This window comes from Oryzias latipes, chromosome 8 (assembly GCF_002234675.1).
Source record: "Oryzias latipes chromosome 8, ASM223467v1".
NCBI classification, from domain to species: Eukaryota; Metazoa; Chordata; class Actinopteri; order Beloniformes; family Adrianichthyidae; genus Oryzias; species Oryzias latipes.
The window spans coordinates 24,120,366-24,148,305 of NC_019866.2; the positions used below are offsets into that span (position 1 = coordinate 24,120,366).

The 27,940-nt window shown below is 40.7% G+C and overlaps 1 protein-coding gene and 2 long non-coding RNA genes across 4 annotated transcripts; 2 read left to right on the forward strand and 1 right to left on the reverse strand.

Moving 5' to 3' along the window:
• The first annotated feature begins 3,576 nt into the window (after positions 1-3,576).
• Positions 3,577-4,422, forward strand: LOC105354654. Its single transcript, XR_909231.3, has 2 exons — positions 3,577-4,007; positions 4,086-4,422. It is a non-coding gene; the product is annotated as an uncharacterized LOC105354654 (long non-coding RNA).
• A 6-nt stretch (positions 4,423-4,428) lies between these two features.
• LOC111947789 lies at positions 4,429-5,439 on the reverse strand. 2 transcript variants are annotated; one of them, XR_002873727.1, is made up of 2 exons: positions 5,392-5,439; positions 4,429-4,701 (listed from the first exon to the last, which is right to left on the reverse strand). It is a non-coding gene; the product is annotated as an uncharacterized LOC111947789 (long non-coding RNA). The 2 variants fall into 2 exon arrangements; XR_002873726.1 differs by lacking the exon at positions 5,392-5,439 and adding an exon at positions 4,737-5,080 and having other exon boundaries at positions 4,560-4,701.
• Positions 5,440-15,192: 9,753 nt separating this feature from the next.
• Positions 15,193-18,136, forward strand: LOC101175240 (homeobox protein Hox-B13a). Its single transcript, XM_023957823.1, has 2 exons — positions 15,193-16,165; positions 16,741-18,136. The coding sequence occupies exons 1-2, from the start codon at positions 15,442-15,444 to the stop codon at positions 16,986-16,988; spliced, it is 972 nt and encodes a 323-aa protein (XP_023813591.1). The 5' UTR covers positions 15,193-15,441; the 3' UTR covers positions 16,989-18,136.
• The last annotated feature ends 9,804 nt before the right edge of the window (positions 18,137-27,940 follow it).

The following is a 27,940-nucleotide window of genomic DNA, read 5'->3' on the forward strand; positions in this document are numbered from 1 at the left end:
AAGAAAGTGGTTGTTCCGACTTGCTATCAAAACAGGCTAAAGAGTCGGTTCTAGTCTAAAGGATTTTAGGGTTACATTAGAGAAACTTCAACAGATATTTTTGCTCCAATTCAGAAGTCTTTGACTCTGTTCCACCATGATAAGTGTGTCTCTGCTTCCTGAGATTTGAAGAATAAATGCATTTCTGCATGAATTACACTTTTCTTTTCTTCATCCCTTTTCATTGGAAAAGCCAATATGTCTTCTTTGAATAGTCTGCTTTTTTAAAGACACTTATAAAAAGCCAGACCAAAAACTCTTGTGGTTCGGCATCTTTAATGTCCACCATAGAGGAGACAATGCTTTTGAGTAGCTGCTTAAAGTCCCACTCCAATCACCTTTTGATCTATTTTCAGAGCGTTCCCAATGATCTTTTCATTATGATCATGCAGTTTTTTACCAAAATCAACAAACGTGGCGTTTTCTGGGCAGCAGGAGTTAATCAGAAATTTACGTCGGGGTTGTGGGCGAGACTCTTGGTGCGGAGCAACCCTGCACCCACTTCCTGTCACCCATAACTGAGAGCTCTCTGTTTACACGGACCTCCTGCTAGCTGACAACCCCTCACACCCTCAACCTAACATAAATGGTGCAACAAAAATTGCGAGCAATATCAGAGCTATCCATGCGTACAGCTTAGATCCAGATTCCAGCTCAGACGAGGAAAACAAAGACGCTCATGGATCTAGTCTGACAGTGGATGCATCAGAATGGAGCGGAGCAGGAAGCTTGTAGCTTAACAATGAATTTGGTAAGATGAATTTGTTTCTACGTCACAAATTTGCCTCTTTGCAGAGCATTTCTTTGTCTACTCCTGATTCACAGTAATTTGAATAGAGGAATACTCAGAAATGCAACTTTAAATGTGTCCTCATGAGAAAAATGCCACAAGAACATGTTAAAAACACCAAAAACACATTTCTTTTTATCAGAATGGTTATTTAATTTGGTCTTCTGGTCTAAATTTGAACACACTGGTAATTCCTCCTACCTTACCTTCCTCCCCTTCACCTGTCATCTGCCTACAGCTGTAAATGTCATAGTTCCAAAAATGAACTTCTGATTAGGCTTTTGTCTTCAACAGATGTTCCAGTTTTCATTTTTTTTTTTCATGTGATTTGTCCCACTACAGCAGATAACAACACATCTCTATAGTCCTATAAAAGATGTTGTAAATGGTCATGTGGTAAATGGCATTTACTTAATGATTCTGTAATCAACTGCTCCCTGCTTTTCCCATTTCTGGAGCTGCTCTCTCTCTCTTGTCTTTCAACAGATGTCCAGTGTTTCTGTGCTTTTCTGTCCTGTTCCTCTTCTCTCCAACCCCACACGGTCACTCCATTTGTTGTTTCTTTTATTATAGATAACCATAGTTAGAAATCAGAGCTTTATTTAAAATAATCTGAACTAAAACCAACTGAATCCAACAATAAAAATAAGGAAGCTAACACAGGTACATGCTGGGAAATTCCCACCAAACCTGTGACCCAAACTGAACTTTGCTTCTGAATGTGGCTCCTGGAAAAAGACAACAATCTTTGCCTTTTTAATGCTTGAAAAACATTTCAAGACAGCACGAGTTCTCACCATCCATTATCCCATTAATCACAATATGACAGGGAAAGAGCATTTTAATATGAAATGTATTAGACTCGGACAGCTCAACGTGTTTAGACGTTGTTGTATTTTAGGACTGCGTATTTGAGTTTCCCCCGCCAGCTCAGTTAGAGCCCCATTGTTCCACTTTGATCGGCCAGATTTTAAACAGCGCCAATTATCACCAGCTGTTACTTTATAAACAATAAACGGGCCCCTGAAATCCAGCACAAGTTAGGCTGGTGAGTAAATTGACAGCATGAATGCTTTGTTGTGTGAGCGACGTGGAGCTCACTAAAAACACATGTGGTGCAGAAGAGGGAGTGATTTCAAATAAATGGACGTGCTCTCGTTTTTCTCTCAGAGATGAGTGGCATCACTTGTGACTGTGCATGCCAATGACATCCTCTTGATGCTTTGATTTCAGTCTCTGCAGCAGAGAGCTCTAGCAGTTTCCCATGTCTGCTGTGACACTCCAGCAGACCTTTTATCCAAAAGGGAGATTAGTTTGGATCAAATGATCACAGTGATCCTGGGAATCTGTAAAACACATGGCTGGTGTACTTTTTAAAATATTGCCGCTGAGCTTTTATCACAAGTGCAGTACGACTTATAGTGAATAAAAAAGGTTAGTTGACTTTCAGTCCAGTTATGTGGTATCTTAAGTCTCTTGTGGACTGATTCGGGGTCTCCCAAAAGAAAATCTATTTGTGCAGTCAGCAGGCCTTCAAGAATGATAAAAAAAAAAAAAAAAAACAGAACCAAAGAGCAGCTTTTGATGGGATCTCAGGAAAATAGTGACAAAATACAATGGATCAAAGGATTATGGGGTGGGTTCATAAAAGTTTGTTTCCCCAGATTCTGCATGCATAAGACCTGATAGCTCTATTTATAATTAAATGTAATTATCATTGAATTGTTCACAAGTGTATGTGAATATATTTGTATTCATATTTTCCAATCAGTTCATGATTATCTCAGGTTTGACAAATCTGTGTGATGCTGCAGAGTCAGGAGGTAGAGCTGGAGGCAGCAGAGATGAAGATGCTGAGGTTCTCTTTGGGACCAGGATGGATCAGGAATGAATCCATCAGAGGAACAGATCATGGTGGATGCTCTGGAGATAAATGCAGGGAAGCAGATGGAGATGGTTTGGACAACGTAGTAACAGTGATGATGTTGGGAAAAGGATGCTGAGGTTGAAGCTACCAGGAAAGAGAGGAAGACCAAAGAGGAGTATGGTGTCAAAATAGAGCCTAAAGTATTGCGCATCAAAACAGTAAAACCGCGCATCAAAACCCCAAATCTGCGAATCAAAATGCATAAATTGAGAACCAAAACCCACAATTTGCAACCAAAAGCCTTTCCCCAAAGCACAATCCTATTTCTCAGCTGCCGATTTGTTTTCTCGCCATTCTGAAATCCTGTTTTTGAGTTGCAGTTTTATTTTGAAACTGTCTTTTTGAGTTGCGCTTTTATTTTTTGAGTTGCGCTTTTATTTTTTGCGGTTTTGATTCTAAAACCTGTCGACACGTAAAAACAGCGACATGTCAGTCAAGGGGAGGGGAGGCGGGACATCCCTGATATCCAGAAGCTCATTGGCTGCCGAATAAGACCGAGTCTTACGTCAACAGACCAGTTTAGAAAGTGCCGGTAAGTTTCTCATGTTTTTCATATCTTTTACTATATTAAAAGATCAAAATTGTACTTTATTTAACCAGAGGACGCCAGCACATTCAGATGAGGAGCTCCACCAGTAGCTGCTAGTGAAAAAAGATGTTAGAAAGTTAGATGTTGCATGAAAAACTACCACCATTGTTCTCCTGTGTTAGCATGCTAGCTAGCTCAATGCTAGCGGGGTATCCAGCTCTTCTCATGACTTTTGTGGATTAAGCAAAGTACATTTTTTACCACAGTGTCAGGATCGGTCATGTCAACCTGGGAATAATTGCCCGTGGATTGTCACTAGGGTTAATCAAATAGTTTATAACCTATAAGGTTTCTCAATATTTTTCAGGGTTTACAGACAGAGGGAATTATTGAACAGAGAAACAATATTGCTGTGCCATATTATTCAAAATGTATGCGTCTGCACTATGCAGACTGGCAGAAGTCCGGTATTCGAGTGAACCAGAGCAGAGTAAATTGTAGCAGACCAGCAAAAACGTGTTTTATTCCACTTTAAATTATTCCAGTATTAGACATCAATAGAATTATTAGTATATTTAATTGGGTGGTGGTTTTAAAATTGACAGCGTCGTGTATTGCTGAATGTTTGTTGTTTTCTATAAGGGCCGTTGTTATGCATACCATAACAAAAAAGGCAGGAATACTGAGGCAGCTACGACGTGGATGTCTACATCTTCTTTAAGGTAATGAAAAAAAATTTAATCTTAATTTTTCTCTTCTTTTTTTGGTTAATTAACTTTGCTGTTTTTGTTTCTTTCCAGATGCAGGCCCAAGACGTCCCAGTGTGATGCAAAGGCTGTCCAGCAGGCTCACAGACATCTCCTGTCAACTGAAAGAGAAGCCTTTAAAATAGTTGTCCATTTTGACCACAATGTCTGCTTCCCATTTCTTAGTGCCTGTACGAAAACAGTGACTTTTCCACCTCAAGTCTTTTAAGGAGTTTTAAAAACAGTTATTTTAATTTCTCTGAATTGTGGTTCAGAATTTCACAGAATCTAATGCACTTGACTCTGTGTTTCAAAGATCTTTGCAAAACCATCAGTCTTTTGTACAAAACACATTCAATGGTCAAACATTAAAAAATGAAGCTTTACAAAATACCAGTGGTGATTATTAGCCATTTATTTTCTTAAGGGGGGCAGTATTTTGTAAGGCAGATGAGATCTGTTCACATTGTTAGTTTTTGTTACATCCTGCTGTGATGACATGCATAGATCAGTACATAAATGTTAATGTCTTGGCCATGGTTTTCCGATGTCCCACAAGGGTTGAACAGGTCTGAGAGGAGAGAGGACAAGCCACAGAGGGAACAACAACTCCAACAGTTTCCTGCTCTGCCTGGTTTAAGTTAGTCTGTCGTCCAATGTCCACAGCATCCTGCACACAAAGAAAAATGTATTTAAGACACACACCTTAATTGCTACTCAGTAGCTGCATATTGTGAAAGGTAACTTCCTGTGTTAACCTGCAATCTTTAAGGTTGAGAAAATTATTTTGGAATACAGTTCAGAATCAGAAAAACTTTATTGATCCCACCTGTGGGAAATTTGCTCTGGTACTTCAAATAAAAATTGTGTTTCTTTTATTTATTTATTTTAAATAGGGATTAACTTGATCCCAAACTAGGAAAGGTGTCACTTTCTTGCAGCAATATGTTGCTTTTGTTCAATCCATCTGTGTAATCCCTAAGGAAATATTGAAAAACCTTATATATACATGAATGTACTTCTTAAAAAACTATTTGATTAACCCTAGTGACAATTCACGGGCAATTATTCCCAGGTTGACATGACCGATCCTGACACTGTGGTAAAAAATGTACTTTGCTTAATCCACAAAAGTCATGAGAAGAGCTGGATACCCCGCTAGCATTGAGCTAGCTAGCATGCTAACACAGGAGAACAATGGTGGTAGTTTGTCATGCAACATCTAACTTTCTAACATCTTTTTTCACTAGCAGCTACTGGTGGAGCTCCTCATCTGAATGTGCTGGCGTCCTCTGGTTAAATAAAGTACAATTTTGATCTTTTAATATAGTAAAAGATATGAAAAACATGAGAAACTTACCGGCACATTCTAAACTGGTCTGTTGACGTAAGACTCGGTCTTATTCGGCAGCCAATGAGCTTCTGGATATCAGGGATGTCCCGCCTCCCCTCCCCTTGACTGACATGTCGCTGTTTTTACGTGTCGACAGGTTTTAGAATCAAAACCGCAAAAAATAAAAGCGCAACTCAAAAAATAAAAGCGCAACTCAAAAAGACAGTTTCAAAATAAAACTGCAACTCAAAAACAGGATTTCAGAATGGCGAGAAAACAAATCGGCAGCTGAGAAATAGGATTGTGCTTTGGGGAAAGGCTTTTGGTTGCAAATTGTGGGTTTTGGTTCTCAATTTATGCATTTTGATTCGCAGATTTGGGGTTTTGATGCGCGGTTTTACTGTTTTGATGCGCAATACTTTAGGCTCTATTTTGACACCATAGAGGAGGGTCATGGAGGTAGAGGAGGATGAGGTGAAGGTGGTTGGTGTGAGTGAGGAGGATGCAGAGTAGAGGATTGGTTCTCCACTGGGTTTTTCTGAAGGATGACATAGCATACTGCCACCTACTGATGGGGGGTGAAACATTTACCTCAAGTCTCAGATTATTGTGAATAATGTAATGCAGGGTAGGGAGAAGTCATTCCAATGGTGATCCATCAGGGATCAGCGCAGCCATGAGCTGAGTCCTGAGGGTAAAATGCTGGTTTACCTTCGGATGGGTTCACGGTGAACCACTGCAGCACTCACAGCTCATGGGTCGGCTCGTGTAAAGCAGTGTTTTTCAACCTTTTTTGAGGCTCGGCACACTTTAACCTTGACAAAAATCCCGCGGCACACCAGCATCCAAAAATTAAAAAAAAGGAGAAACTCGTAGTCTGTATTGATGTACAGTCCCTCTGCAATCTCACGTGCATTTTTGTGATAATTGTGGCAGAAAAAGATGGAAGTTGCAGCTGTTTTTTCTAAAAGATGTGATAAGGTTAAGTTAGAAGATTCAAAAACTGTTTGATGTGTGTTTGTTGTGGTTTCAAGACGTCAAAGGAAGACTCGTGCGCCGAGACGCTTTCACTTTAACCCAATGCATCATGGGAGATGTAGTGCAAACAACCGCCGAACGCAGACAGACTCTCTTCTCTGATCTTCATTGTTTTGTTCACTTGTTCCACGGTCTGACACCGGATTCTGTGGAAAGCTACACTGCTAAAGACGAGCTTTAGCTGGTATTTTTGGTGGACCTGAGCGACTTTATGTGCAGAATCAGAACAAGGAAGTGAAGACTTTAACCCCTTCTGATTGGTCAGGCTGATGACGTGTGATTAAGCCTCCAAGAATGATTGGTGGAGACAGTTAAAGGGGCGGGACTTTTCAGAAAACAGAGCTGAAGGTGCGGCTAAATCGCAGTGTTGTCATTCTTCTCAAAATGTCTTTAAAAGAATCAAATAAACACAAACAAAAAAGCATTTTATGATCTTTTATGTTCCTAACTACTCAGTGTTTTATGTTTTGATGAACACAGAGATGATATCCTGGAGATGGAAAATGTTTTTAGATCAGTTAATGAGGGCAATTTCCCACGGCACACTGGTGTAAAGGGTGGAGTTTTATTGCTACACCTGAATTTGTGCATAAAGATATTCAACACTTTTCAGGCCCAAACTTTTCACTTGTGAAAAAATATAGAACTGATTTTCAAAAAATCTTAAATCTGTACGGGTCACTGTGATAACCTCTGCTTAGATGACCTGTCATGACCCTAAAATGCCATGACCTCAAGAGCTTCTTCTTTGAGACTAGTTCTGTACTTGCCAGCAGTCTTTCATTCCAGCTGAGTCCGATGAGGGCTGCTGTGCCGTCCAGATGGGATGTCAAAATCCTTTCTGCGTCGTATGAAGAATGACTGAAGAGCATCTGCGGCTCTGAACAAGAACAGAGACACCAGAGGACGCATTGCAATCCTGCTGGGATGTTTTACAGCATGTTCAGGAGAAAAAACTGTTTGATGATCCTCCCTCCCTCCCTCTTAAAAAGATAACTGCGTTTAATCCATTTTAGGGCAACTAAGAGTGTGTAGAATTATTAAATAGAGTCAGTCAGTTTCTTGATCTGTTCGGGATCAGCTTTTTGTGCAGCTGCGACCACAGCCTCTCAGACACTCTTCAGAGAGCTGTACTGTTTACCTTCTCTGAAAATGTCCCGCTTAAGAAGGGCCCAAAAGTGTTCAGTAGAGTCATGAAGGGGGCCATGTCATGAGTTTTTCATCTTTAAGGCCTTTGCTAGCCAGCCAAGCTGTAGAGTACTTTGATGCATGTGATGGAGTGTTGTCTTGAATAAAAATGAGTGTCTTCTTGAAAGATGCAGACTGTTTCCTGTACAGCTGCTTGAAGAAAGTGTCGTGGCAGCAGGTCTGAGAGTTGATCTTGAGTCCAACTCGAATTTCAACTCGAATTGGTCCATTTTTAACAACACCTGCCCACACCAGCACCCCACCTCCACCTTTGCCGGCCTCTAAGTCGAAGTGATCCAACAACAGGTCCATCTATCTGGTCCTTCAAGAGTCACTCTCATCTCATGGGTCCACAAAAACTATGAAAAGTCTGTCTTGAGATATTTCTTGGCCCATTCTTGACGTTTCAACTTGAGAGAAGGAGGGTCTAAGGGAAGGAATGCCCAGGTTAGTTTAGTCTGTTTAGTTTAGTTTAGCCATTACCTATTGAACTCCATGAATTCATGTTCTTTATGATTTTGTGTTTATCATACGTTTACCGATATGAAGCCCATTGAGACGACTATTGTTGTGATATTGGACTAAATAAATAAAACTGAATTGAATTGAACCAGTGCATCTTTTTGAGAGGAGTTCGGGTTTCAGCTTTTCTTACTTTGGCCATGTCTCTGAGAAGTGAACAGCTCGTACTTCCAGATACTCCAGGTAGGTTGCAGTTGTGGAATAAGGCAGCACTGGTGGATAAGGGGTCACCTGGTGGCTTCACGCTTGACTCTTCTCAAATATTTGGCAGTTAGTTTACGTCTTTTCTTCTCCACACGTTTCTTGCGTCCTCGATGACGATTGGGAACAAAACACTTCTGCCCCAGGATCTCAAGAGTGCTGCATCGCTCTGAAAGACGTTTTACAATTTGTGACTTTTCAGAGTCATTTAAATCTCTCTTGCAACCCATTGTACCTGAGGAGAAGAATCTGCCTGATAATTATACACACCTTTTGACCTTCCTCGGCCACGCCCTCTCTCGTTACCCAAATGCCTATTAACCTAATATGCATTGAATCCAATATGCATCCAAGTTTACATGGCTTGTTGTTGGCAATTGTGCATAAATGTATTATATGGTCAAAATATTAGTGTTAAAACCATTTAAACATTCTACAACGTTCCTGCTGGATTTTGTGCTCGAATAGGTCAACTTAGGAGCCCAGCAGTTCTATCGGCTGAGAGATGTGACATAGTTGATGCGCATTGTTTTTGTTAACTTAGTGAAGCTAAAGAGCTAAGAGAGCACACTAGTTTTTGACCGTACTTTAAAGTTCTTATGTTTAAACATTTTTGTATTTACGTTTTTTTGTAACAATCTTTTTGGGATTTAAACATATAAAAAAAAAAGAAGAACTTGGACTCTGGAAGTTCATTTAAGAAGGAGACGTCAACTATAAGCTCTGACTCTACAGCTTAAGTGTGCCTTTCAGAAATTAGACGGAGCCACACTTGCAATTAGCTTGCCTAACACTTCTGCACACAGTGTAAGCATCAGCTCTGCAGACAGCTGGGACAGTGAGGGACCATCACTCTTATTCCTAAATACTTAACATCACTTACAGACTTTACAGGGTTAGAAGCTGAAGTGGACCTCAACACTGAAACACAAATACATGGTTAATTGTGAAAAAAAAACACCTTGTCCATGGTAAATTACATAGAATTTTCAAAGCTCATTTTGAACTCAAATAAAAACTATAAATGAACTATTTCATGTTTTTCAGTAATGTGTACTGCTCTTTCATTAAACATGGCTAAATGTTCTGTGTTCTTTGTTTGCATTGAGATGCTCAGAAGTTCTGGAGAGGAAATGACAGAACAGACGGTTCCTGTTTTCAGAAATCTATACATTTTAGCTGAAACTTCTTGTTTTTCAGTAGATTTTAGGTGCAGTTTAACTTCACCGACTGTCCGAGTTCTGCATTCCCTGCTTCAGTGCGTTATTAGAGCAAATTTCATAATTCTGGGATGTTTTAACAGAATAGGGTAAAGGTGATCATTTTTAAAGAACTCATGTTTCTTATAATATTTTGTAAGAAAAAAATCCATTTGAACTTCGGAAGCGAATACAGTCTTGAATTTATATTAATTATTATCCTTGACAGTGATTAATGAATTACCTGTGGCTTGGACAGTATTTGTATTAGTTAAATTATGAAGGAAAAACATTGTTGCCTGAACTGAACAGTAAAATCAGGTTCAATCGCAGCCCAAAAACCATCAGCCAGAGCTGTTGGTCTGAACTGTGACTGTTCACTCAGTGATTGGTCAACCGCTCCCTGAATTGACCCAAACAGCTGCAGGCATCTGGAAAACAAAGCACATGTAAATGAGTCACTGTGCTGCGTTCAGGATCACCTGCAGCTCTGCAGGCACAAGGCCCCCTCCTGCTGGCCACAGAGAAGATGTCTTCCCTGAAGGGGAGCTCCGTTCCTTTTGCAGATCTGTTGGTTTGTCTGCTTCACAGTCTGCCAGGTGACCAAGAAAGAGGATGTCAGGAATCAAATAAAGGCGTAGTTGTAAAAAGTAAAATACTTACTGGAGCCTAATCAAATCCAAAGCTGTATTTCAGCATGTTTTAAATTATTGAAACTTGTTGAAACAACGGTGTAAAAACACTGTTTTTAGGTTTTTCTTGAACTTTTGTAGAAAAAAGAACAACTTTGCTCTGTAGGAGCTCAAATCTCACGTGTGTGAGGTAGAAAGAAGCTTCTTGCTCCTGACACACAAAGTCTGCATGTTCTGATCGCTCACTTTTTACACAAAATTCCATCAAGTGGTGAAACATTTCACACCTTTTTTCACAAATGTATTTGTTTATTGCAAGTAGTCTGTAATCTTATTTAATCACGATCTGTTTTTTGGAATTACAAGTAAGAAACCTAACACATTTGACATGTATTATATATGTTTGGCTAAAATCTCTTGAAGGAAGTATTGAAGGATTAGGAATTAAATATTTTTCAGTGCTAAGTACACCTACACACTCACACTAACACACACACACCCATGCACACAGGGCTGTTCTCTTGTTAAATCAGGTCAAGTTCAAGGACGTCCGACACAATGAATGCTGGGTAACACCCTGGTCTGCATTCATGTGAATAATTGCCTCTGTATAATAGGAAAGCTGCATGCTGGCTTTAATGACTGAGAGAGGCATAAAATCAGACTTTTCATGATGCAGCGAACTGCACAAACAGCATTAAACTGACAGCAGATGGGCTGATACTGGATATGATCAGCAGCGGAAGATGATCATTAAGTAAAACACATAGTAATATGCAGACATTTGAGGTCTGGACCAGACTTTAAACCTGATCCAGTGCCTGAAACAAGAGAGAGAGAGAGAGCAGGAAAAACAGAAGCAACTTCATTTGTTTTCATATAAATTGCTGCATGCCTGTAACCTATTTAAAAGTTTGTTGCAATTATGGTTTTTAAATTTCTTTTTAACAATAGACGCCGTTCAGGTTTTTCTTTTGGGTTCATTTCTTTCATAAAATAGCATTTAGATATTTTTCAAAGACCCAGATGTCGCATAAGGATGTCATAATAACTGAAATTTAGAGAGAACATGTATTCTTTATTTTGCATCTCGTCTTCTATAAGCACAAGAATAGAAAATAAAAGCAAGTGTTGATCAAAGGTTCTAGCCCGCAAACAGAACACGTTTGAAGAGAACGGAAAACTGAAAACCAGAGGGCAAAAAAAAAATAAATAAATACCAAAAGTGTTGGTTTTTCTGCAGCTGGAGTGTTCAGTGGAGCAGAAGATGCTTCTCACACCAGCAGCCCGTCATCCCTGTTTGTTGAAGTAAGCAGTTAGTCGTTTGGTCCTTCTCATGAACTCTATTCAGTTTGGGGCAAAGAGAAGAAGTTTCAAGTGATTTTTAAAGAAATGCAGACAGAACAGAGCAACTCAAATGGGCACAACAAGGTCTCTCTTTTTTCTTCCTGAAAATCAAGCAGTTTGGACATTTCTTCTGTCAGAAGTTTACTAAAATACTAAAAAGAAAACACAAGTAGGTTAGTGTTTTTCACCATTGGTTTAATAAATTTATATTTATTCCTGCCCCTTTTGAAGAATCCAACTTTCTTTACATTTTTATGTGAAAACGGAAGGTAAAGAAAAATACAGAATAATAATAATGAAAAATAGTGAAATATAGAGAAATAAATATAAAGTTACTAAGAAAAATCAAAGAACTACACTGAAAATAATAAACAATAATTAGAAACACTACAAGGACTAAACAAATCGATATTTAAACCTAATTAATCTGCTTTTTCTTAGTTTTTTTTCCCTCTCTGGGTCTTATAGATATATTTTTGAATAATATTTTTATTTTTTTATAAATCGAAAGTCGTTTACCTATCACTCATTCTTGCAGCTCCTTTTAAAACTGTGTTGGCGTCGTTACTTCTTGGTCAAATCCTCAGAATTCTAGCTCCACCTTTTTTATCCAAAAGCATCTAAATTCAGATTGAAGAAAGGGTTTAAAAAAAGAGTGGAAAGCAGAGCCAGACTACATTAATCCCGGCGATTGTCATGGTTTGGTTTGGCCTGGTCTGCGTTCACGTCAGGTCAAAACTCACACATCTACTAGTCAAAAATAGATCTAAATGATTAGAAGCAAAACAAATGCATTATCAAAAGAATGACCAAAATGCTGGGAACAAGGGAAGCACGTCCAGCACAGCTGTCACGCACGCACAGGCGTGAAGAGGAAACGTTTGTAGAACTGAAGGAATGAAAACATTTTTTGGAACAAAGCAGAAACAGCTGATCGGCGCGCTTGGGGTTGAAACGCTGCTGCTCTGCTGCGTCCATGTGCTGAAAGACATGTGTCCGCCGGCGCAGCAGGGTGATCAGACCGTCTGCTCCACAAACGCACCCAGAGCAGAGGAGCAGACCAGACAACAGTCACCAACAAGTTCCCAAATGTCTGGAGCTCCGCTGAAACAGGCCGCCGTGGTTTTGCTGCGTCTTTACGCAGCCTTTGACTCCACGCTAAAACTGATAAGTTTTTTCCACTTCATTCAAAGACATAAAGATTTTCTGAAGAAAACGGAGTGTGGCCAAATCCTGAAGACGCACTGCTGCTTGGAATCGACACGTTTTTCACCACAAGGACGCAGCAGCGTTTAAACCCAAACGAACAAGCTCCGCAGCGATGTGTGCAACCGACTTAAACTTGAAGACATGACTTTGATTTATTATGAAAAGCTTTTACAACAACCAGGTTTAGTTTAGTTGAATTTGTTCTATTTGAGATCATAATTTAATCTAAAGACGATAAAAGCGCTGAAAGACTTTGTTCAAAACAAAAAGAAATAAAGACAGAATCAAAGAAAACGGAAAAGCAGGAAAGCCTAAAGAAAATGAAACAGTTATAGTTGGGCCTATACCTGCTGAGCTGTGGTCAAAATGTATTGAGTGTGTTTTTTTCCACAGCAGTTTACCTGCAGAAGGTGAATATTCTCGCAACAGATTGAAGATGAACTTTTACTGTGCAGCAAAGTTTTCTGGTGTTTCAACAAAATGCTTTGTTAAAAAAAGAACCTCTTCTGTCAAAGACAACATCACCAAAAAACATCTTTCCCAAGTTTTCATCTTCATTTTTTAGAACTTAAGAAGAATATTTCACTTTTGGACTCCAACGTTTTATTTATTTGATTTGATATGTTGCGTAATGTCAAATCGTTGAAAATGTAATACAAACATAATTTCGGTACATTTGTCTAACATTAGCACTAAAACATTCGTTGTTCATTACAAAGTTTTCCCCGCCATTCATTCATCTTCTCTTCCTTCTCCCCGCTGTTGTGCTGAAGCGCGCAGCGGTGTCACGGAGCCGCGTGTCACGATGCCGGTTTCCCAGACTCAGGTCTCCAGCACCAAGAAGGCTGCAGGCCTTGAACTTCAGTCCTGTCTGTCTGCACCCCCCCCCCCCCCCCATGTGTTAAACTTGACCTTGGCCCTTGCTGCCTCTCAGACCACAGCTCAGAGCTGTCTGGGTGGTTTCTGCGTGTTTGTGTGCGAGATTCCGAGTCTATTTTTTGTTTTATACTTTGTCTTCAAAATGAAAAAATGAATTTTCACGTTCCCGTGGTGAGCTGGTGATGTTTCAGTAGATGTCACCTGATGGAACGACGCTTTGTTCCAAACATGCCTGACCTGCAGGTGTGTTTGTGCAGATGTGGAAAATCATGTCAGCTTGATCTCAGCTCGAGAATTTGACCATTTGGCCCTCGTGCGAAAAAAGAAACAAAAAGACGGAAAAGCAACAACACGTCAAATAAAAGCACACAAAAACAAACTGCGTTTTCTTTATAATTCGAGGCTGTATCCACCATATATTGCAGCACAGAAAACTCAATAACAATTCACTGAACGGGAATTCGTGACTGAATGTCTTTATGTTGAACAGATTTTAATTATTTCACAATTACGAATTTAGACTTTGCTAAAGAGAATAAAACTCAGAAAGAAAATCCGTTTATCCCACGATTTAAACAGAAATAACCATTATTTCACAGAAAACTCAAATGAGCTGATTTATAATCAACAATATAATTACAGATAATTAAAAAAAACAGCTTGAGCTTGTTTTTTCCTGGGATTTCAACACAGGCGCGTGCGTGTAAACAAGCTGATTTATAAACTTTCACTTATTTTATTTTCTATCATTTGTGATGTTAATTTGTTTTTATTCCGATATAATAATACAGAGACGATATAATGTCTGTATAGCTCAAATATGTTTGGAGGCCATGCTCCGCGTGCGTGTCACCTGGCGAAGCTTTCTTTACCCTTCCGCCATCGGTCCTCCGTTTCATAGCAGATTTAGAAACTTAAAGCGCACAGACAGTAAAGAAATCCTTTGTGGGGGCAATTCTTACTCAGACCAAACGCGCGTTTATGTGGAAGCAGAAAAGTTCAGTCTGCAAACAAAAGAAACGACAGGAAGCACTGGAGTTTGGAAAAGCACATACGTTTGAAAAACCGCGAGTGTCACGCGCGCTGAGCATCTGAGAGCCGCATGGAGGAAAACGCAGGTGACGTTTTCCTAGAGGAGAAGGATCTTCATGTCTTTAATCCAGGAATGGCGTTATTTTTGTTTTACTGTAGTGGCATGTAAAATATGTTTTCATACAGAAACGGAGTCATAATTTGAATTTTTCAGAACTCAGAGAAATAATTGCTGACTTTTTAGTTTCAGCTCGAGGATCTGATGACAGGACTCTGTGCGTAATTGAGAATGTTTGCGCACAAAGGATTCCGTCTATTGAAACTCAGAGCTTTTGGTTCCAAAAAAATGTTTAAGCAAACTGGAGCAGGAGCACGCGGCAGAGGCGCGCCAGAAACGTATACGTGCTCATGCCTCTCTCGTGCCACAGATCGAACCTCGTAAAAATATTTTCCTCTGACTGACAGCTCCATCCAGCTCTGTTGTCTTCCCTTTTCTCTCATCCCATCACGTGACCACAAGTCCTTATCCAATGGACAGTCATCTAGAGCCCGAGGGCTTCTGCGTAAAGGCCGAGGCTGGATGTAACGGCGCTCCAACCCGTTACCGAGACTCTGCGTCTGAGAGCGCCGTCGAGGGAGCACGTGTCCAGGCAGAGGAAGTGCGTGAAGTTTATGCGTGTGCAGACGAACCGCACCGTGCATGTTCAGGTGCGGCCAGTGGGGAACAGCGGTCCACCTGCGTGAGCAGATGTAGCAGCTGCGCGCCGTGACCGGACAGAGTTCAGAGGAAACGGCGGCAAAGCGGAGGCGGGCTGGGAAACGGCGCGCATATGACATCCCCCCTGGTCCTGAATCCTCGCTGGCCAGCGGACGCGGTGATGTTTGTGTATGACAACAACCTGGACGACATGAGCAAGAACATGGACGGACTGGTTGGCGGCGGGAATTTTGCGACGGCGGCGAGCCAATGCCGCAACATTATGGCGCACTCGGCGGCCGCCGCAGCCTTGGGGGGCCACGCGTCCGGCCTGATGCACTCCTCAGCCGGTTTCTCCACGGTGGACGTGTCCACCTCAGGCTCCGGAGAAACCGCTGCGACCTCGGGGAAGCAGTGCGCCGCTGGACAGTGCGCAGCCGCCGCCGCCATGCCGCACCAAAGCTCTTCCGCCGCCACCGCGCTGCCCTACGGTTACTTTGGGAACGGCTACTATCCCTGCAGGATGGGTCGAGGCTCTCTTAAATCGTGCACCCAGGCGGCCGGAGCCGCGCTCAGCTCGCAGTACATGGACACGACGGTGAGTCCCGACGAGTACCCGAACCACCGGGCAGCAAAGGAGTTCGCGTTTTATCACGGATATCCGAGCCCGTACCAGTCCATGGCGAGCTACCTGGACGTGTCGGTGGTCCAAACGCTGGGAGCCGGGGAGCCGCGCCACGACAGCCTGTTACCCATGGACGGCTACCAGCCGTGGGCTCTGAACGGCTGGGGGGGGCAGATGTACTGCTCCAAGGAGCAGGCGCAGGCGGGCCACCTTTGGAAATCCGCGCTGGCTGGTGAGTGCTTCCGTTCACCCGCGTGTTTGCACGAACAGAAGGACGTGTTCCATAAAACAAACAACGTGATTATTACTGTAACACGCCGGGCGGGATCGAAGGCAGTTGGACAAAAGGTGAATAATTATGCGGCAGCAGACGAAACGCATGTTCAGAGCAGAGACTGTGGTTGATGTTAATGAGCTCAAACAATTTCATGGTTTTATGAGCTTTAAAGTAAGACAAGCTGTTTGCGCCCGGAAATGACGACAGAAACGTGTTTAACAGACAGTAAAGCAGAAATGAGCAACTTTCAGACCCACAAGGACTAATTATCATTTAAGTTTCTGTCCCAGCATCCTCTACGGTGATGATGCCGGAGCCAGAAGCCTAGAGGCCTAATTTGGAGAACATTATTTGACCTAACAAAAGGCTCGTTTAACATTTCTGCGTCCATGTTGACTGACGACGGCTGCAGAGCGCGTGTTTTACGCAGGGAAGCGTGCATGTCCCGCTCTGTTTGCAGCAGTCAGTGTGTGTGCGCGCACGCGTGCAACCCCGAGCTCAGCCGCCTCTCTGTCCTCTCTCTCCGTCAGATGTGGTGGCGCATCAGCACGACGGCTCGCCCTTCCGCCGCGGCCGGAAGAAGCGAATCCCGTACACCAAGATCCAGCTGAAAGAGCTGGAGAAGGAGTACGCGGCCAACAAATTCATCACCAAGGACAAGCGCAGGAAGATCTCCGCCGTGACCAACCTGTCGGAGCGACAGATCACCATCTGGTTCCAGAACAGGCGCGTCAAGGAGAAGAAGTTCGTGGCCAAAGTGAAGAGCAGCGCGCCGTAAACTGCGCTGTGGATCCTTCAGGAGAAGGACTGTTTTCCGAGCCAGTTTTGACCACACTGGGACCGACCTTTGTCGCGCTCAGAGAAAAATCAAAACCAGAAGAAAATAACCAAAGCCCCTCTACCAGAAACTCATCTGAGTCTGTATATAGAGCTCTCTCTGCCTGCATTCCTGTCATGTATGTTCCGTGTGTCTTCGTGTTCGTGCGTCCGGGTCCAGTACAGCCCGGAACCCTCTTCTCTTCTCCTTGCTCGTCCGTGAACCAGTAACTGAACTATATATAAGTCATAATAAATTCTTTTAGAAAGAACCTAATGGTGTCCAGACGGGTTTATCTTAAAAATCAGCCTGTTGGATCCTCTCGTCATCTTTTTAAATTTCAGACAGGAAAACGAATCAACCCGAACTTGAAAGACCTGAGCGAGGCAGGATCCACCCCACATGATGATCCGGAAAACCGGGCCGCAATCCGGACCAAAACCCACCAACGGATCCGCTTTTAAGATCACTAAGCATCAATTAACACATTTACTTAAATTTTCCGGACTCAAACCAAAACTCTGCCTGTTTTTTCCACCGGTTTGCAGAACATCAAAGCTTTTTTTCCCTCAGACTTATGATTACACACAAAGCAGGCTCCATAATTACATTAATTGAAAAAAATGATTTGCCTTTGTTAAAAAAAATCAATATTTGTTTAACTTGTAATACATTTCACGTTTTTCATTTTCATTTTATTATCAAATTTTAGGGTTATTTTCCTCGACAAATCGGTAGAATAGCGACGCCGCAGAACAAAATAATTCATTTAATTACGTTCACTTCACTCCGCAATTGTGTTTTTTTTTCCAGATGAAAAAAAACTTAAAAAAATGAATGGCTTGTTGCAGCGCGAAAAACCTCATAACCGTTTAAAATGTTTCTGCGTAAAACATCCCTGCTGCGCGCGAGAGAGACGGTCTCGAACCAGCGACTCCAACTGAACATGGAAAAAAAGACAAAAATCGGACTTTAAACAAAAAGATTAAGCTCATAAATATGTTTTAGGTTTGGTGACAAACGGATGACGCAAAAGATCAATTAAAAATGTTTGTCATAGGCCTAAAATAGAAAAAAGAAAATCCAAAAGATTAGATAGATAGATAGATAGATAGATAGATAGATAGATAGATAGATAGATAGATAGATAGATAGATAGATAGATAGATAGATAGATAGATAGATAGATTTTTAAATGTTGTTTTATTCTTAATCTAAGCTATACAGAGACACATTTCATTTGCATCTAAGTGCGCGCGCCCGTTAACCCTTAACATTGAACTTGAAAAACGGCTCCGCCGGCTTGTTGACTCTCTCCACGGATCCGTCTCTGTCCTTTAAAGCCAACAAAACGCACGGAAGCTCGCAGGCTCGTAAAGCTCCTCTTTCCCTCTGGTCCAGATACCAGGGAGGAGGAGGAGGGGCAGGAGGAGGATGAAGAGGCCAGGCTGCCACAGTACCAGCCTCATGTTGATCAGAAGCGGTAGGATACTCCGTCACAGCAGCTGAAAAGCCCGGGACTCTGCGCGCACTCTGCCGCGCTCATGCCGCTGACGCGCACACGAGTCCCGGGCTTTTTTAGAAAAGTCCCGCCGCTGAACGTGAGACAAATTTCTGTTTTCAGGACAAAAATATTTACAAAATTCAACGTTTAATTTTAAAACAGAACTTTTTCAGAAATGTTTGACATTTTCGAACTAAAACACCTTAAATGTGGCAGCAAATGATGGCAGACATTACTGGAGGACCAGTTTAAAATGTAGGCCAGACGAATAAAAAATGTTCCTCCACTTTTAATAGAAAATATGATTCTATCTTAATCCATAAATCATGTAATGTTTATTAAATACTGTTCAAAGTATTTTCATGCTGTTAAATATTGACGCCTCAATGAAATTATATCGGAACTTGATTTATGAAGTATTTGTGGATTATTGGCTGAGGCAGATGCAGAGAAATCACAAATCTGTCAATCTGAAAGAAAAAAGTAATTTAGATGATTAAAAGTGCATGGAAGGATGGATAATTAAATATCTAAATTCTCATATTGTGATGCTGGAAATTAAGCAGAAACTGTTTTCTAAATTCTGCCATAAATGCTGCAGATTTAAATGATGTGAATTTTTGTGTTTTATTCAAAACAAGAGAAAGATCAGAACAATGCAAACAAGATGTTAACTTTTCTGTTATTTAAAATACAGAAAATCCATTTCATCCAGATTTGCAAAACACCTGTAACACAATATTCTATTCTATTCTATTCTATTGGACCCCCTCAAACACACACACACTCATCCACAAACACACACACAAACACACACAAAAACTCCCCAGAGTCTTCTTTATGTTTAAGAGCAGGAATGCGGGACTGAGGCTCGTTTTTCTGTCTCAAGTTCATGTCCAACAAACCACACACACAAACGCACACACACACACACACACACCCACACACACACACACACACACCCTCTCTAACGTTTTTACCACCTTCCCTCTCCTCCTCCGTCTGCAGTGTGAACTGTCTTTTTGTTTTCTTCGGCTGGACTTTGCAATTGAACTTGAGACAGACAGACAGCTCGTAAACAGTTAGTGGTCTGGCCTCTGTCTGCTCAGGACAGCCGGGAGGGGCCAGAGGGCTGAGAAGGAAACACTGCGTCAGGTTTTACCAGAAACCCTGAAGACACTTGGAGCTGCTCTGCTATTTTCTTAATCTGATTGGGTCGTATCTTCTGTGAGTCTGATCTTTTGTTTGCAAATATTAAAAATGGCTTCTCCAACACTGAAAACACCGGAGGAAAGTTAATAAAATCAGGTGATTCTGTAAAGTTTGTGAAATTATCCTAAAACCTAATGTAACACACACTTTAGTGTGTCGTGTCACGCACATTCAGAGTGTGGACTAGAGTTGCTCAGAGGTTGTCCGTTTCTAATTGTTTTCTGCAAATCGTTCAGATGTCAACTTCAATGCCTTTCATGTTATCGTCACGGAAAACATTCAACATTTGTACATTTAAAAGAATAAATGCACTTTTCATAACCTAAACTAGTTGGAATCAAAGGTCAAAGGCTTTTATTTAATTCACTTTCATTTTACATAATTAAGTGATAACGTTGATGCACACAAACTGACAAAAGTGTCACTGTCCAAAACAGGTGTGTGTCCCCATGAATTTATAAAGGAGAAATTATTGAAAAAACAGGCATTTAGCTAATCATCAACATCACATAAAAGCAGAAAAAAACAAACATATGTAAAATATCTTAGTTGTCTAATTGAAAATGACAGATTAAGTGTTGGAAAATTTCAGTTTAATCCAGATGTGAATTTTTTGTTCTTGTTTATAAATGTTAAGAATAGTTTTAATTAATAAGAATATTGCTTCCAAAAATCATTATTTAAAAAAAGAAGATCTTGTTCAAGGCCCTTTGGATTTCTTAAAACCTTTTAAGACAAAAGATTCAAATCTCTTTAAGACCCAAATCTGGATGTCTTGAAGACGAAGCTGCTGGACAGAAAAGAAACCAGACAAGATGTGCTGTGATTGGGATTTTGCTTTAGATGTTTTTTTGAGCAAATAAAAATAATGAAATACACTCATCAGCTACTTTATCAGGTCCACCTTAGTATCGGGTTGGACCCCCTTTTTCCATCAGAACCGCCTTAATCCTTGCTGGCATAGAATCAAACTGGAAACATTCCTCAGAGTTTGGTCCATGTTGACATGACAGCATCACACAGTTGCTGCAGATTTGTCTGGTGAACATCCATGATGCTGATCTCCCGTTCCACCACATCCCAAAGGTTCTCTATGAGGTTCTGTTGACCGTTTGAGTCCAGGGAAGCCATTGTTATGTTCTAGAAACCAGTCTGACATGATTCCAGCTTTAGGACATGGAGCCTTATCCTGCTGGAAGTAGCATCAGAAGATGGTCCACAGAAAGGGATGGACACGGTCAGCAACAACACTCAGGTAGGCTGTGGCGTTGCTACTAATGGGCCCAAAATGTGCCAAGAAAATATCCCCACACCATGACACCACCACCACCAGCCTGAACCGTTGATACAAGACAGGATGGATCCATGCTTCCATGTTGTTGACCCTACCATCTGAATGTGGCAGCAGAAATGGAGACTCATCAGACCAGACAACATTTTTCCATCTTCTATGGTCCAGTTTTGGTGAGTCTGTGTGAGTTGTAGCCTCAGTTTCCTGTCCTTAGCTGACAGCAGTGGTAAGCGGTGTGGTCTTCTGCTGCTGTAGTCCATCTGCTCCAGGTTGGACGTGTTGTTCTTTCAGAGATGCTCTTCTTGGTTGGAACCAGTGGGTCTTTGAGTTCCTGTTGTCTTTCTATCAGTCGCTAATTTGCAGCATTTGTCCATTTACAAACTGAGGCGGATACGTATCCGCCTCACAGTTTAGGGGGCGTTTTTGTAAAACTCTCACGCATTTCCATGTGGACAAATGTAGCTACTACACATTTTAGGATGAGACTGGGTTGCTTTTTTACAAGAAAGATAAATAAAAAATGAGAAGAAAAAAATACCAGAAAAAACAACAGTTAATGTTAAAAAATACCTATAAAATGTAAAAACAGACACATCATATGGATAAAAACACACATTAAAACATGTGTCCAGCGCTGCTGCTGCTACAACTAAGATGCAGTTTGCTTCTGAAAACGGCTCAAACTGGTCACAGATGAGTGGGAAATGTCTTTCACAGAAAGTGGAGTTTCAGCAAAAAGGAACGGTTTTCATTTGAGACTGCTCTGGTGGATCTGCACCTGGATCTAATTTATAAATCAAAGTCCTTTAATATTTATGTGTCACTGCTTTGAGACATTAAAAATCATTTAAAAAAGTAAAATTGATCAAATGTCTAAACATTTGCCACTGAGCCAACAAAGACGAAACATCAAGAACATGCAGCAGACAGAAACTGGGCTTAAGAAGAACTGCTTTTTTTTCCTGCTAAATGTCTAAGTTTGTTTGTTTTTTCTCCTAAAAACCCTCACCACAGTTAAAATGAATATTGTCTGAGCAAAAACCTAATTTTTCCACTTATCCGGTCTGTTGAAGAAAGGAATTCAGGTCTTTTCACGTTTTTCCAGCTGACTTTCAGTTAGCATGAAGCAGAAAAACGCAGATCTTTACGAGAATCAGCTTTGGTGTTCTAACCATCAGAACCACAGATAAATAAATAACATAAACGTCCGGACATCTCATTACTGATGCACAGATGGACATTATTTCAGCATGTTTACCATTCAGGAAAGAAACGGTGTTTTACAGTCATGTCTAAGACTCCCATAAACACACACACGCGTGTGTTTGTGTGTCACTGCGGTCATGTTTGCAAGTGCAGACAGTAAACGTACAGAATGAGTGAGATGTTCACGTCATAAACTGAAACAGAGGCAGAACACAGAAATATCAATAAAAGAAACTCCAGCATCATTAAAAAGAACAACAAAAGCAATAAAAAACAAACCAAAAAACAAGCGGACAAAAGTTTTGACCCCCCCCCCCCCCCCAGCCTTTCAGGTAACATCTGACTGAACATATTCCCTAATATGGGACTGCATGGTGGCACAGTGGTTCTCGTTCCACAGCAAGAAGGCGTTGGTTCAAGTCCCAGCTGCACGTTCTCCTCGTGAATGTGTGGGTTTTTGCCGGTTTAATTCCTCCCAGTCCTAAAACTTTGTCCCAGGGTGTGACTGTGTGGCAACAGCCAGGCGACCTGTTCAGGGTGAACCCCTCCTACGCCCAACAGGGTTAGGCTCCAGCAACCCTGTGACCCCAAAAGGGATACGATGAAGATGGAAGGATGATCGATTTCAGAGACAATCTATGAATGTGAAAAAGCACAAAGATCCAACCAAAACTAGGAAAAACAAACCCTTACTTTCAACAATGCCTCTAATTGAAGTGGTCTAATTTTACAATAATAAACATTTCTGCCTGGTTTCAAAAGATTTTATGGCTCTGCGGTGATAATGAAGATTAATGAGTTTTTTTTCCCTAAATTTCTGTGTTTCCTTTTATACATGAGAACAGAATGAAGGACTCACGTTATAATAATTATTATTATTATTATTATTATTATTATTATTATTATAAAAAAGTAAGTTTTGGAAAATCCCCAGTGTGTCTTCAGAGTCGGACTTCTGTGTGAAGTTGTCACCTTACACCACCCACGACATAAAGTATTAAAAGCACAAATTCTGAGTGTCTGTGATCAGGACGGATCAACAGGGATGTAATTTAGGAGATAAGGAGCAACTGAGTCCTCCCTGTAAAATTCCAGCTCAAAGCCAAGCTCCAATGTCAGCCATGAAGTGCAACTTTTATGGACATAGCATAGATACATAACTTGTTTTATGCATAAATGGATAAGACGAATGAAATCCCTTCTAAATGTCAGTTTAGCCCCCCTTACAGTTTGATCCTGTTTTCCCCTTTGTTGATGTTCTCGCTTATTATGCATTGGATAAATACTTTATTTGTTTATTTATTTCCTTCTCAAATTTAGAATAGTATTTAACATTGCAGATGAGGCACAATAGGAAGTTTTTATGTGCTGGTCTGGATAAATGCAGAGGGATGTCTCAGAAAGGACATCCAATGGAAACCTGCTCCTTTCCAATTGTAAAAATGTTCAATTGTACAAAACTCATGTAAACATATTTGGTATCCAACTATTTTCATGAAAGGAACAAAAGATAAAAAAAAAATGAAACCAAAATCCAAACCAAGAACGTCAGTGAACTCAGGGAGTGAGGGTCCAGGAGAGGATGGAGGTGGATGAATGGCTGTGGAGACCTCGAAAGAGAGCAAGAACTCTCATCTAATAAAATATTCAGTTTGTCTATATTACTTTAGTGACATTTGGACATGAGTGTTAATTCACATGACCTGCTTGGACAGGAAACTTGATTCAGGTTTAGATAAACCCCCATCAGAGTCCAATAGTCACCTCAGAACTGAAATCACATGAATCAAAAAAAGAATAAAACAATAGCTAAAGTAAAAGAAAAAAACATTACAGAATGTTTGTGTCTTTCGAGCAGACCCAAAACGCTCACAGGAATTTAAGGATAATCACATTTTATATCTAGAACTTGATTTTAGACCTTTTCCATTTCAGGCTTTCGTGTTTTTCCCGCCAGTCTCAAACCAGATTCATGGCCGGACAGGCCGCGATGAAAAGGCTGCAGTCCTCCTAGCTGCAGGTCCAACCTGGATCTGCAGCTAGGAGGACATTTTTCAATGTCAATAAAACCCCAAAACATTTACAAATAGATTTCTACATTAGCTGCGTTTAGATGGACAAGAGTGAATGAACACCTGCTTTGAATAAAAACCTGTTTGGTGTTTTTGGGGTTTGACTTTTCAATGTAAGACTCATTAATTCTTTGGGGAAACTTGTCTTATGCTTCAGAATTCGGTAGAAAACCAACAGAATTGTCACCAGTCAAACAGGTTTTAACACTAAATAATTTTTTCAAAGGATTTTTTATAAGTCCCAGTTTTCATAACATTTGGTATTGTTCATTGTATGGATTTTTAAAAAGTAACCTTTAGAACAAAAAGCATAAACTCTAAACTCCTTTAGCTGAAACTTTACATTCCTTTAAGTTTTCCCATTATAACATATTTTAGTACCACTCAGGTATCTGAAAGTTTGATCAAAGTTTCACTTTTATGACCTGTCAATCACTCTACACACGTATTTGAGACAAAGAAAACGGCAGTTTATGGTCAGTTCTTTTTCTCCATCTAGTGTTCAAAGTAGGGAACTGCTTCAGCTTTTAGATAGTTGTCTCTATGGCGGGAATTCCTGTCCCAAGTGAAGAAGCCTCTTTTTATAACAGCACAAAAATCCTCAATCATCTGTTCTTGAAGCAGACTCTGGAATTCTTTGAGACTTTATGGTCCACATGGTCGTGTTTTTGTTAGTTGGGGCTACATAGTGTTCCCCTATTTATTGCAGTATAAAACATTGAATGAATGATAATGGTGTTTTTTCTCATTTGTTAATAATGATATCAAAGGTAACTTTGATGTACACCATTAAAATTCAGACCAAATAGGAAAAGCACTCTTGTAAATAAAAATATCCCTAACTTATTGTATATACTGAATATCTCCAATAAACAGGTAAACATTCTGTCCCTCACTGACCTGTTTCTTCTTTAGGAGGAAGGAGAAGGGGCCAGGGCAGTTCTGCTGCAGGAAGATGCTCCTCTGAAGTTCACATTGGTTGCAGTTCCCATCCGGTTACAGTTTTGACCACAAGCCTGATGTTTTTATGAACAGGATGCAAAACTCCAACCATGATGAGACGATTATTATATATTTTCTGACCCAAAGTAGAATTTTTCTGTTTTCTTAAAAAGAAAAGAAAATCTGAAATTAGTCAGTTATGATCAGCTAGAATATCTTTAAAGTGAATGGGTGTGTGATTTCTGGCCCTGTGACAGACTGGCGACCTGTCCAGCATGTCCCTTTGCCCACAAGTGGCCAGGATAGGCTCCAGCAGCTCCGTGAGCCCTAAAGGCACAAAACGGGTTTAGAAAATGAATGAATGAATCATCAAAGTGTTTTTGGGAAAACCGATCAAAACCAATCATGTCCTGCAGCAATGGAAGTGGTTACTAAACCACATTATGTTGCAACATTACACCTTTTTGGAATGTTGTATGGGCGTTCAGGTGGTTTTGAGATTCTGAACAACTGCACAACTTAATTGTATTGTCTGAAAATTTCTACATTTAAAATAGCCTGATATTTTCCATTACGTCATTAAACAAGTGGGGGGAAAAATCATCTTTTCACGTTTTTGTTTACTGCTCATTTTGGATGGGATTTCCAGATGTGGTACAAACAGTGTTTTTTTTTCTTAAATGTGGGTAAACAGATGAACAGGAACTCTGGCAGTCCTGCTGCTGCTGCCCCCCCAAAAGCCAAAAGTCCTCTTAGTCCCATCCAACTGCCGTAACTGATGGAAAGCTAAGAACACCTGAGGATCCAGTGGAAACGCTGTGTCAGCTGCTGGTGGAGCGACCGTCTGTCAGTCAAGTTCATTCATTTGACCAGACTGATGTCTGTGAGCGCCTGAGGAAAACAAGTGCGGTATGGAAATGATGATGAATGAGTCCATGCAAATTTTAGGACATGTTTCTGCTAAAATCTGCTGGGTTTTTTCTTGAATTATTGATATCATATACATTAATAAGACAGCAACATGTTTTCATGCATTCATGTCTGATGCAGGCAGCTACCTCGCGTTCTAAAGGAGCAGCAGTTCAGCAGTGAAAGAGGAAAAGGATTGGATCTGCAGTCTCAAGGTCACATGAGAGGCTCGGATGCAGGAGTCGCGCTTTTATGGGGCTCAGAATAAAACCCTGATTACTTCAGCCTCTGTGCGCGCGACTGCCCTGCCTCCCCGTGACGTCACAGCTGCATCTTTGTCACAGAGACGCCTTTATGGAGCCGTCAGCTGTTGACGCGCGCGCAGCAGTCTGCAGTAAAACATGCGCAGTGCACACTGGCGGGCTGAAATGAAGGAAACACTGTCACTTTGTGGGGCAGATCAAACACGCATACCTATACTTGACACATGACGCCTTTCTGTGCAACCTTTCTGCACATCTACAGACATATTTAATGTTTGATCGCTTTGACTGAATGATTATTTTTCAATCATGAACATTTTTAAGGTGTGAAAATCGCATCTATCTTCATATAATGTGTTTTTCTTGTACCACACCGCCATCTGCTGGTCATACCACCATATGACAACTTCTGTTTGGTTTTCATATTTCTTTTCTAATGCCAAACGGGGTTTAACAAGGTTTGTTTTTTCTAAATTACATTGATTGTCAGTAACACTCTGATGGGTTTACATATAGAAGATCTTTTATTGTCTCTTGAGGATCTAAAATTGCCAATAAAAGACAAAGAAACAGGAGCAGGTCTCAACAACTTCAAAATTATGCAGGTCTTCAGTCATGCAATAGATGTTCCTAAAGTGATCAAATACTGCAGCTGCATGTCATAAAGACAATACAAGCGTAATAAGAGAGTCGGGAGTCAGGGGGAAGCTATGAAAGTTTCAGTGTTGAGGCAAAATGGAATTAATGAGGGGAGACAGAAATGGGTTCCATGCTGACAGCATGAGATAAACATGAGCCTTAAGGTTCATCCTGGGGAGGGAAGAATCAGAATAATTTATTTATCCCAGAGGGAAATTGCATTTTCAGCAGCGCTCCGCTCACAGAAATTTCTACAAGGTCAGTTAAGAATAAAGAACAAAGAGAGAAATGGAAGCTGGATTAATATCTGAAAGAGAAATCGTTCCACTCAGCAGGATCCTCTTCACGCCATCCTGATGTGAGCAGTCCAATAAAACCGCAAGATCCAAAATTCCTCAAAAACAAACCAGCAAGAAGAAAAAAGGAAAATCCACACTGACAGCCACAACAAACACTGAAATTGAGCAAACAAACCGGGAAATAGATGACAGGTGAGACAGATGAGGACTGATGCAGAAAACAAGCAGCAGGCGGAGACGGGTCAGTTTGGTGACTGAAACTGATCAATTATTATGCATGAATGAATTACAGCCTTTTTATTTTTATGTGCAAATGCACTCAATGACATGACTTTGGTCATTTAGACAAACACAATCATTTATAATAAAGACTAAACAAGAAACAAAGTTTAAACTCTGACTTTGTTTTTGTGTTCTCAAATGTCTTTCAGGGAGTTTGTTTTTTGAGAATTTGACTAATTTCTCTCAAATCATGGATTGTTGCATAAAAGGAAAATCCAGCTGTTTTCTTGATGCAGCTGTAGCAGAAACCAGATTCACTCATGTTAGATTTCAGGGAGTTTCAGAATTTCAGAA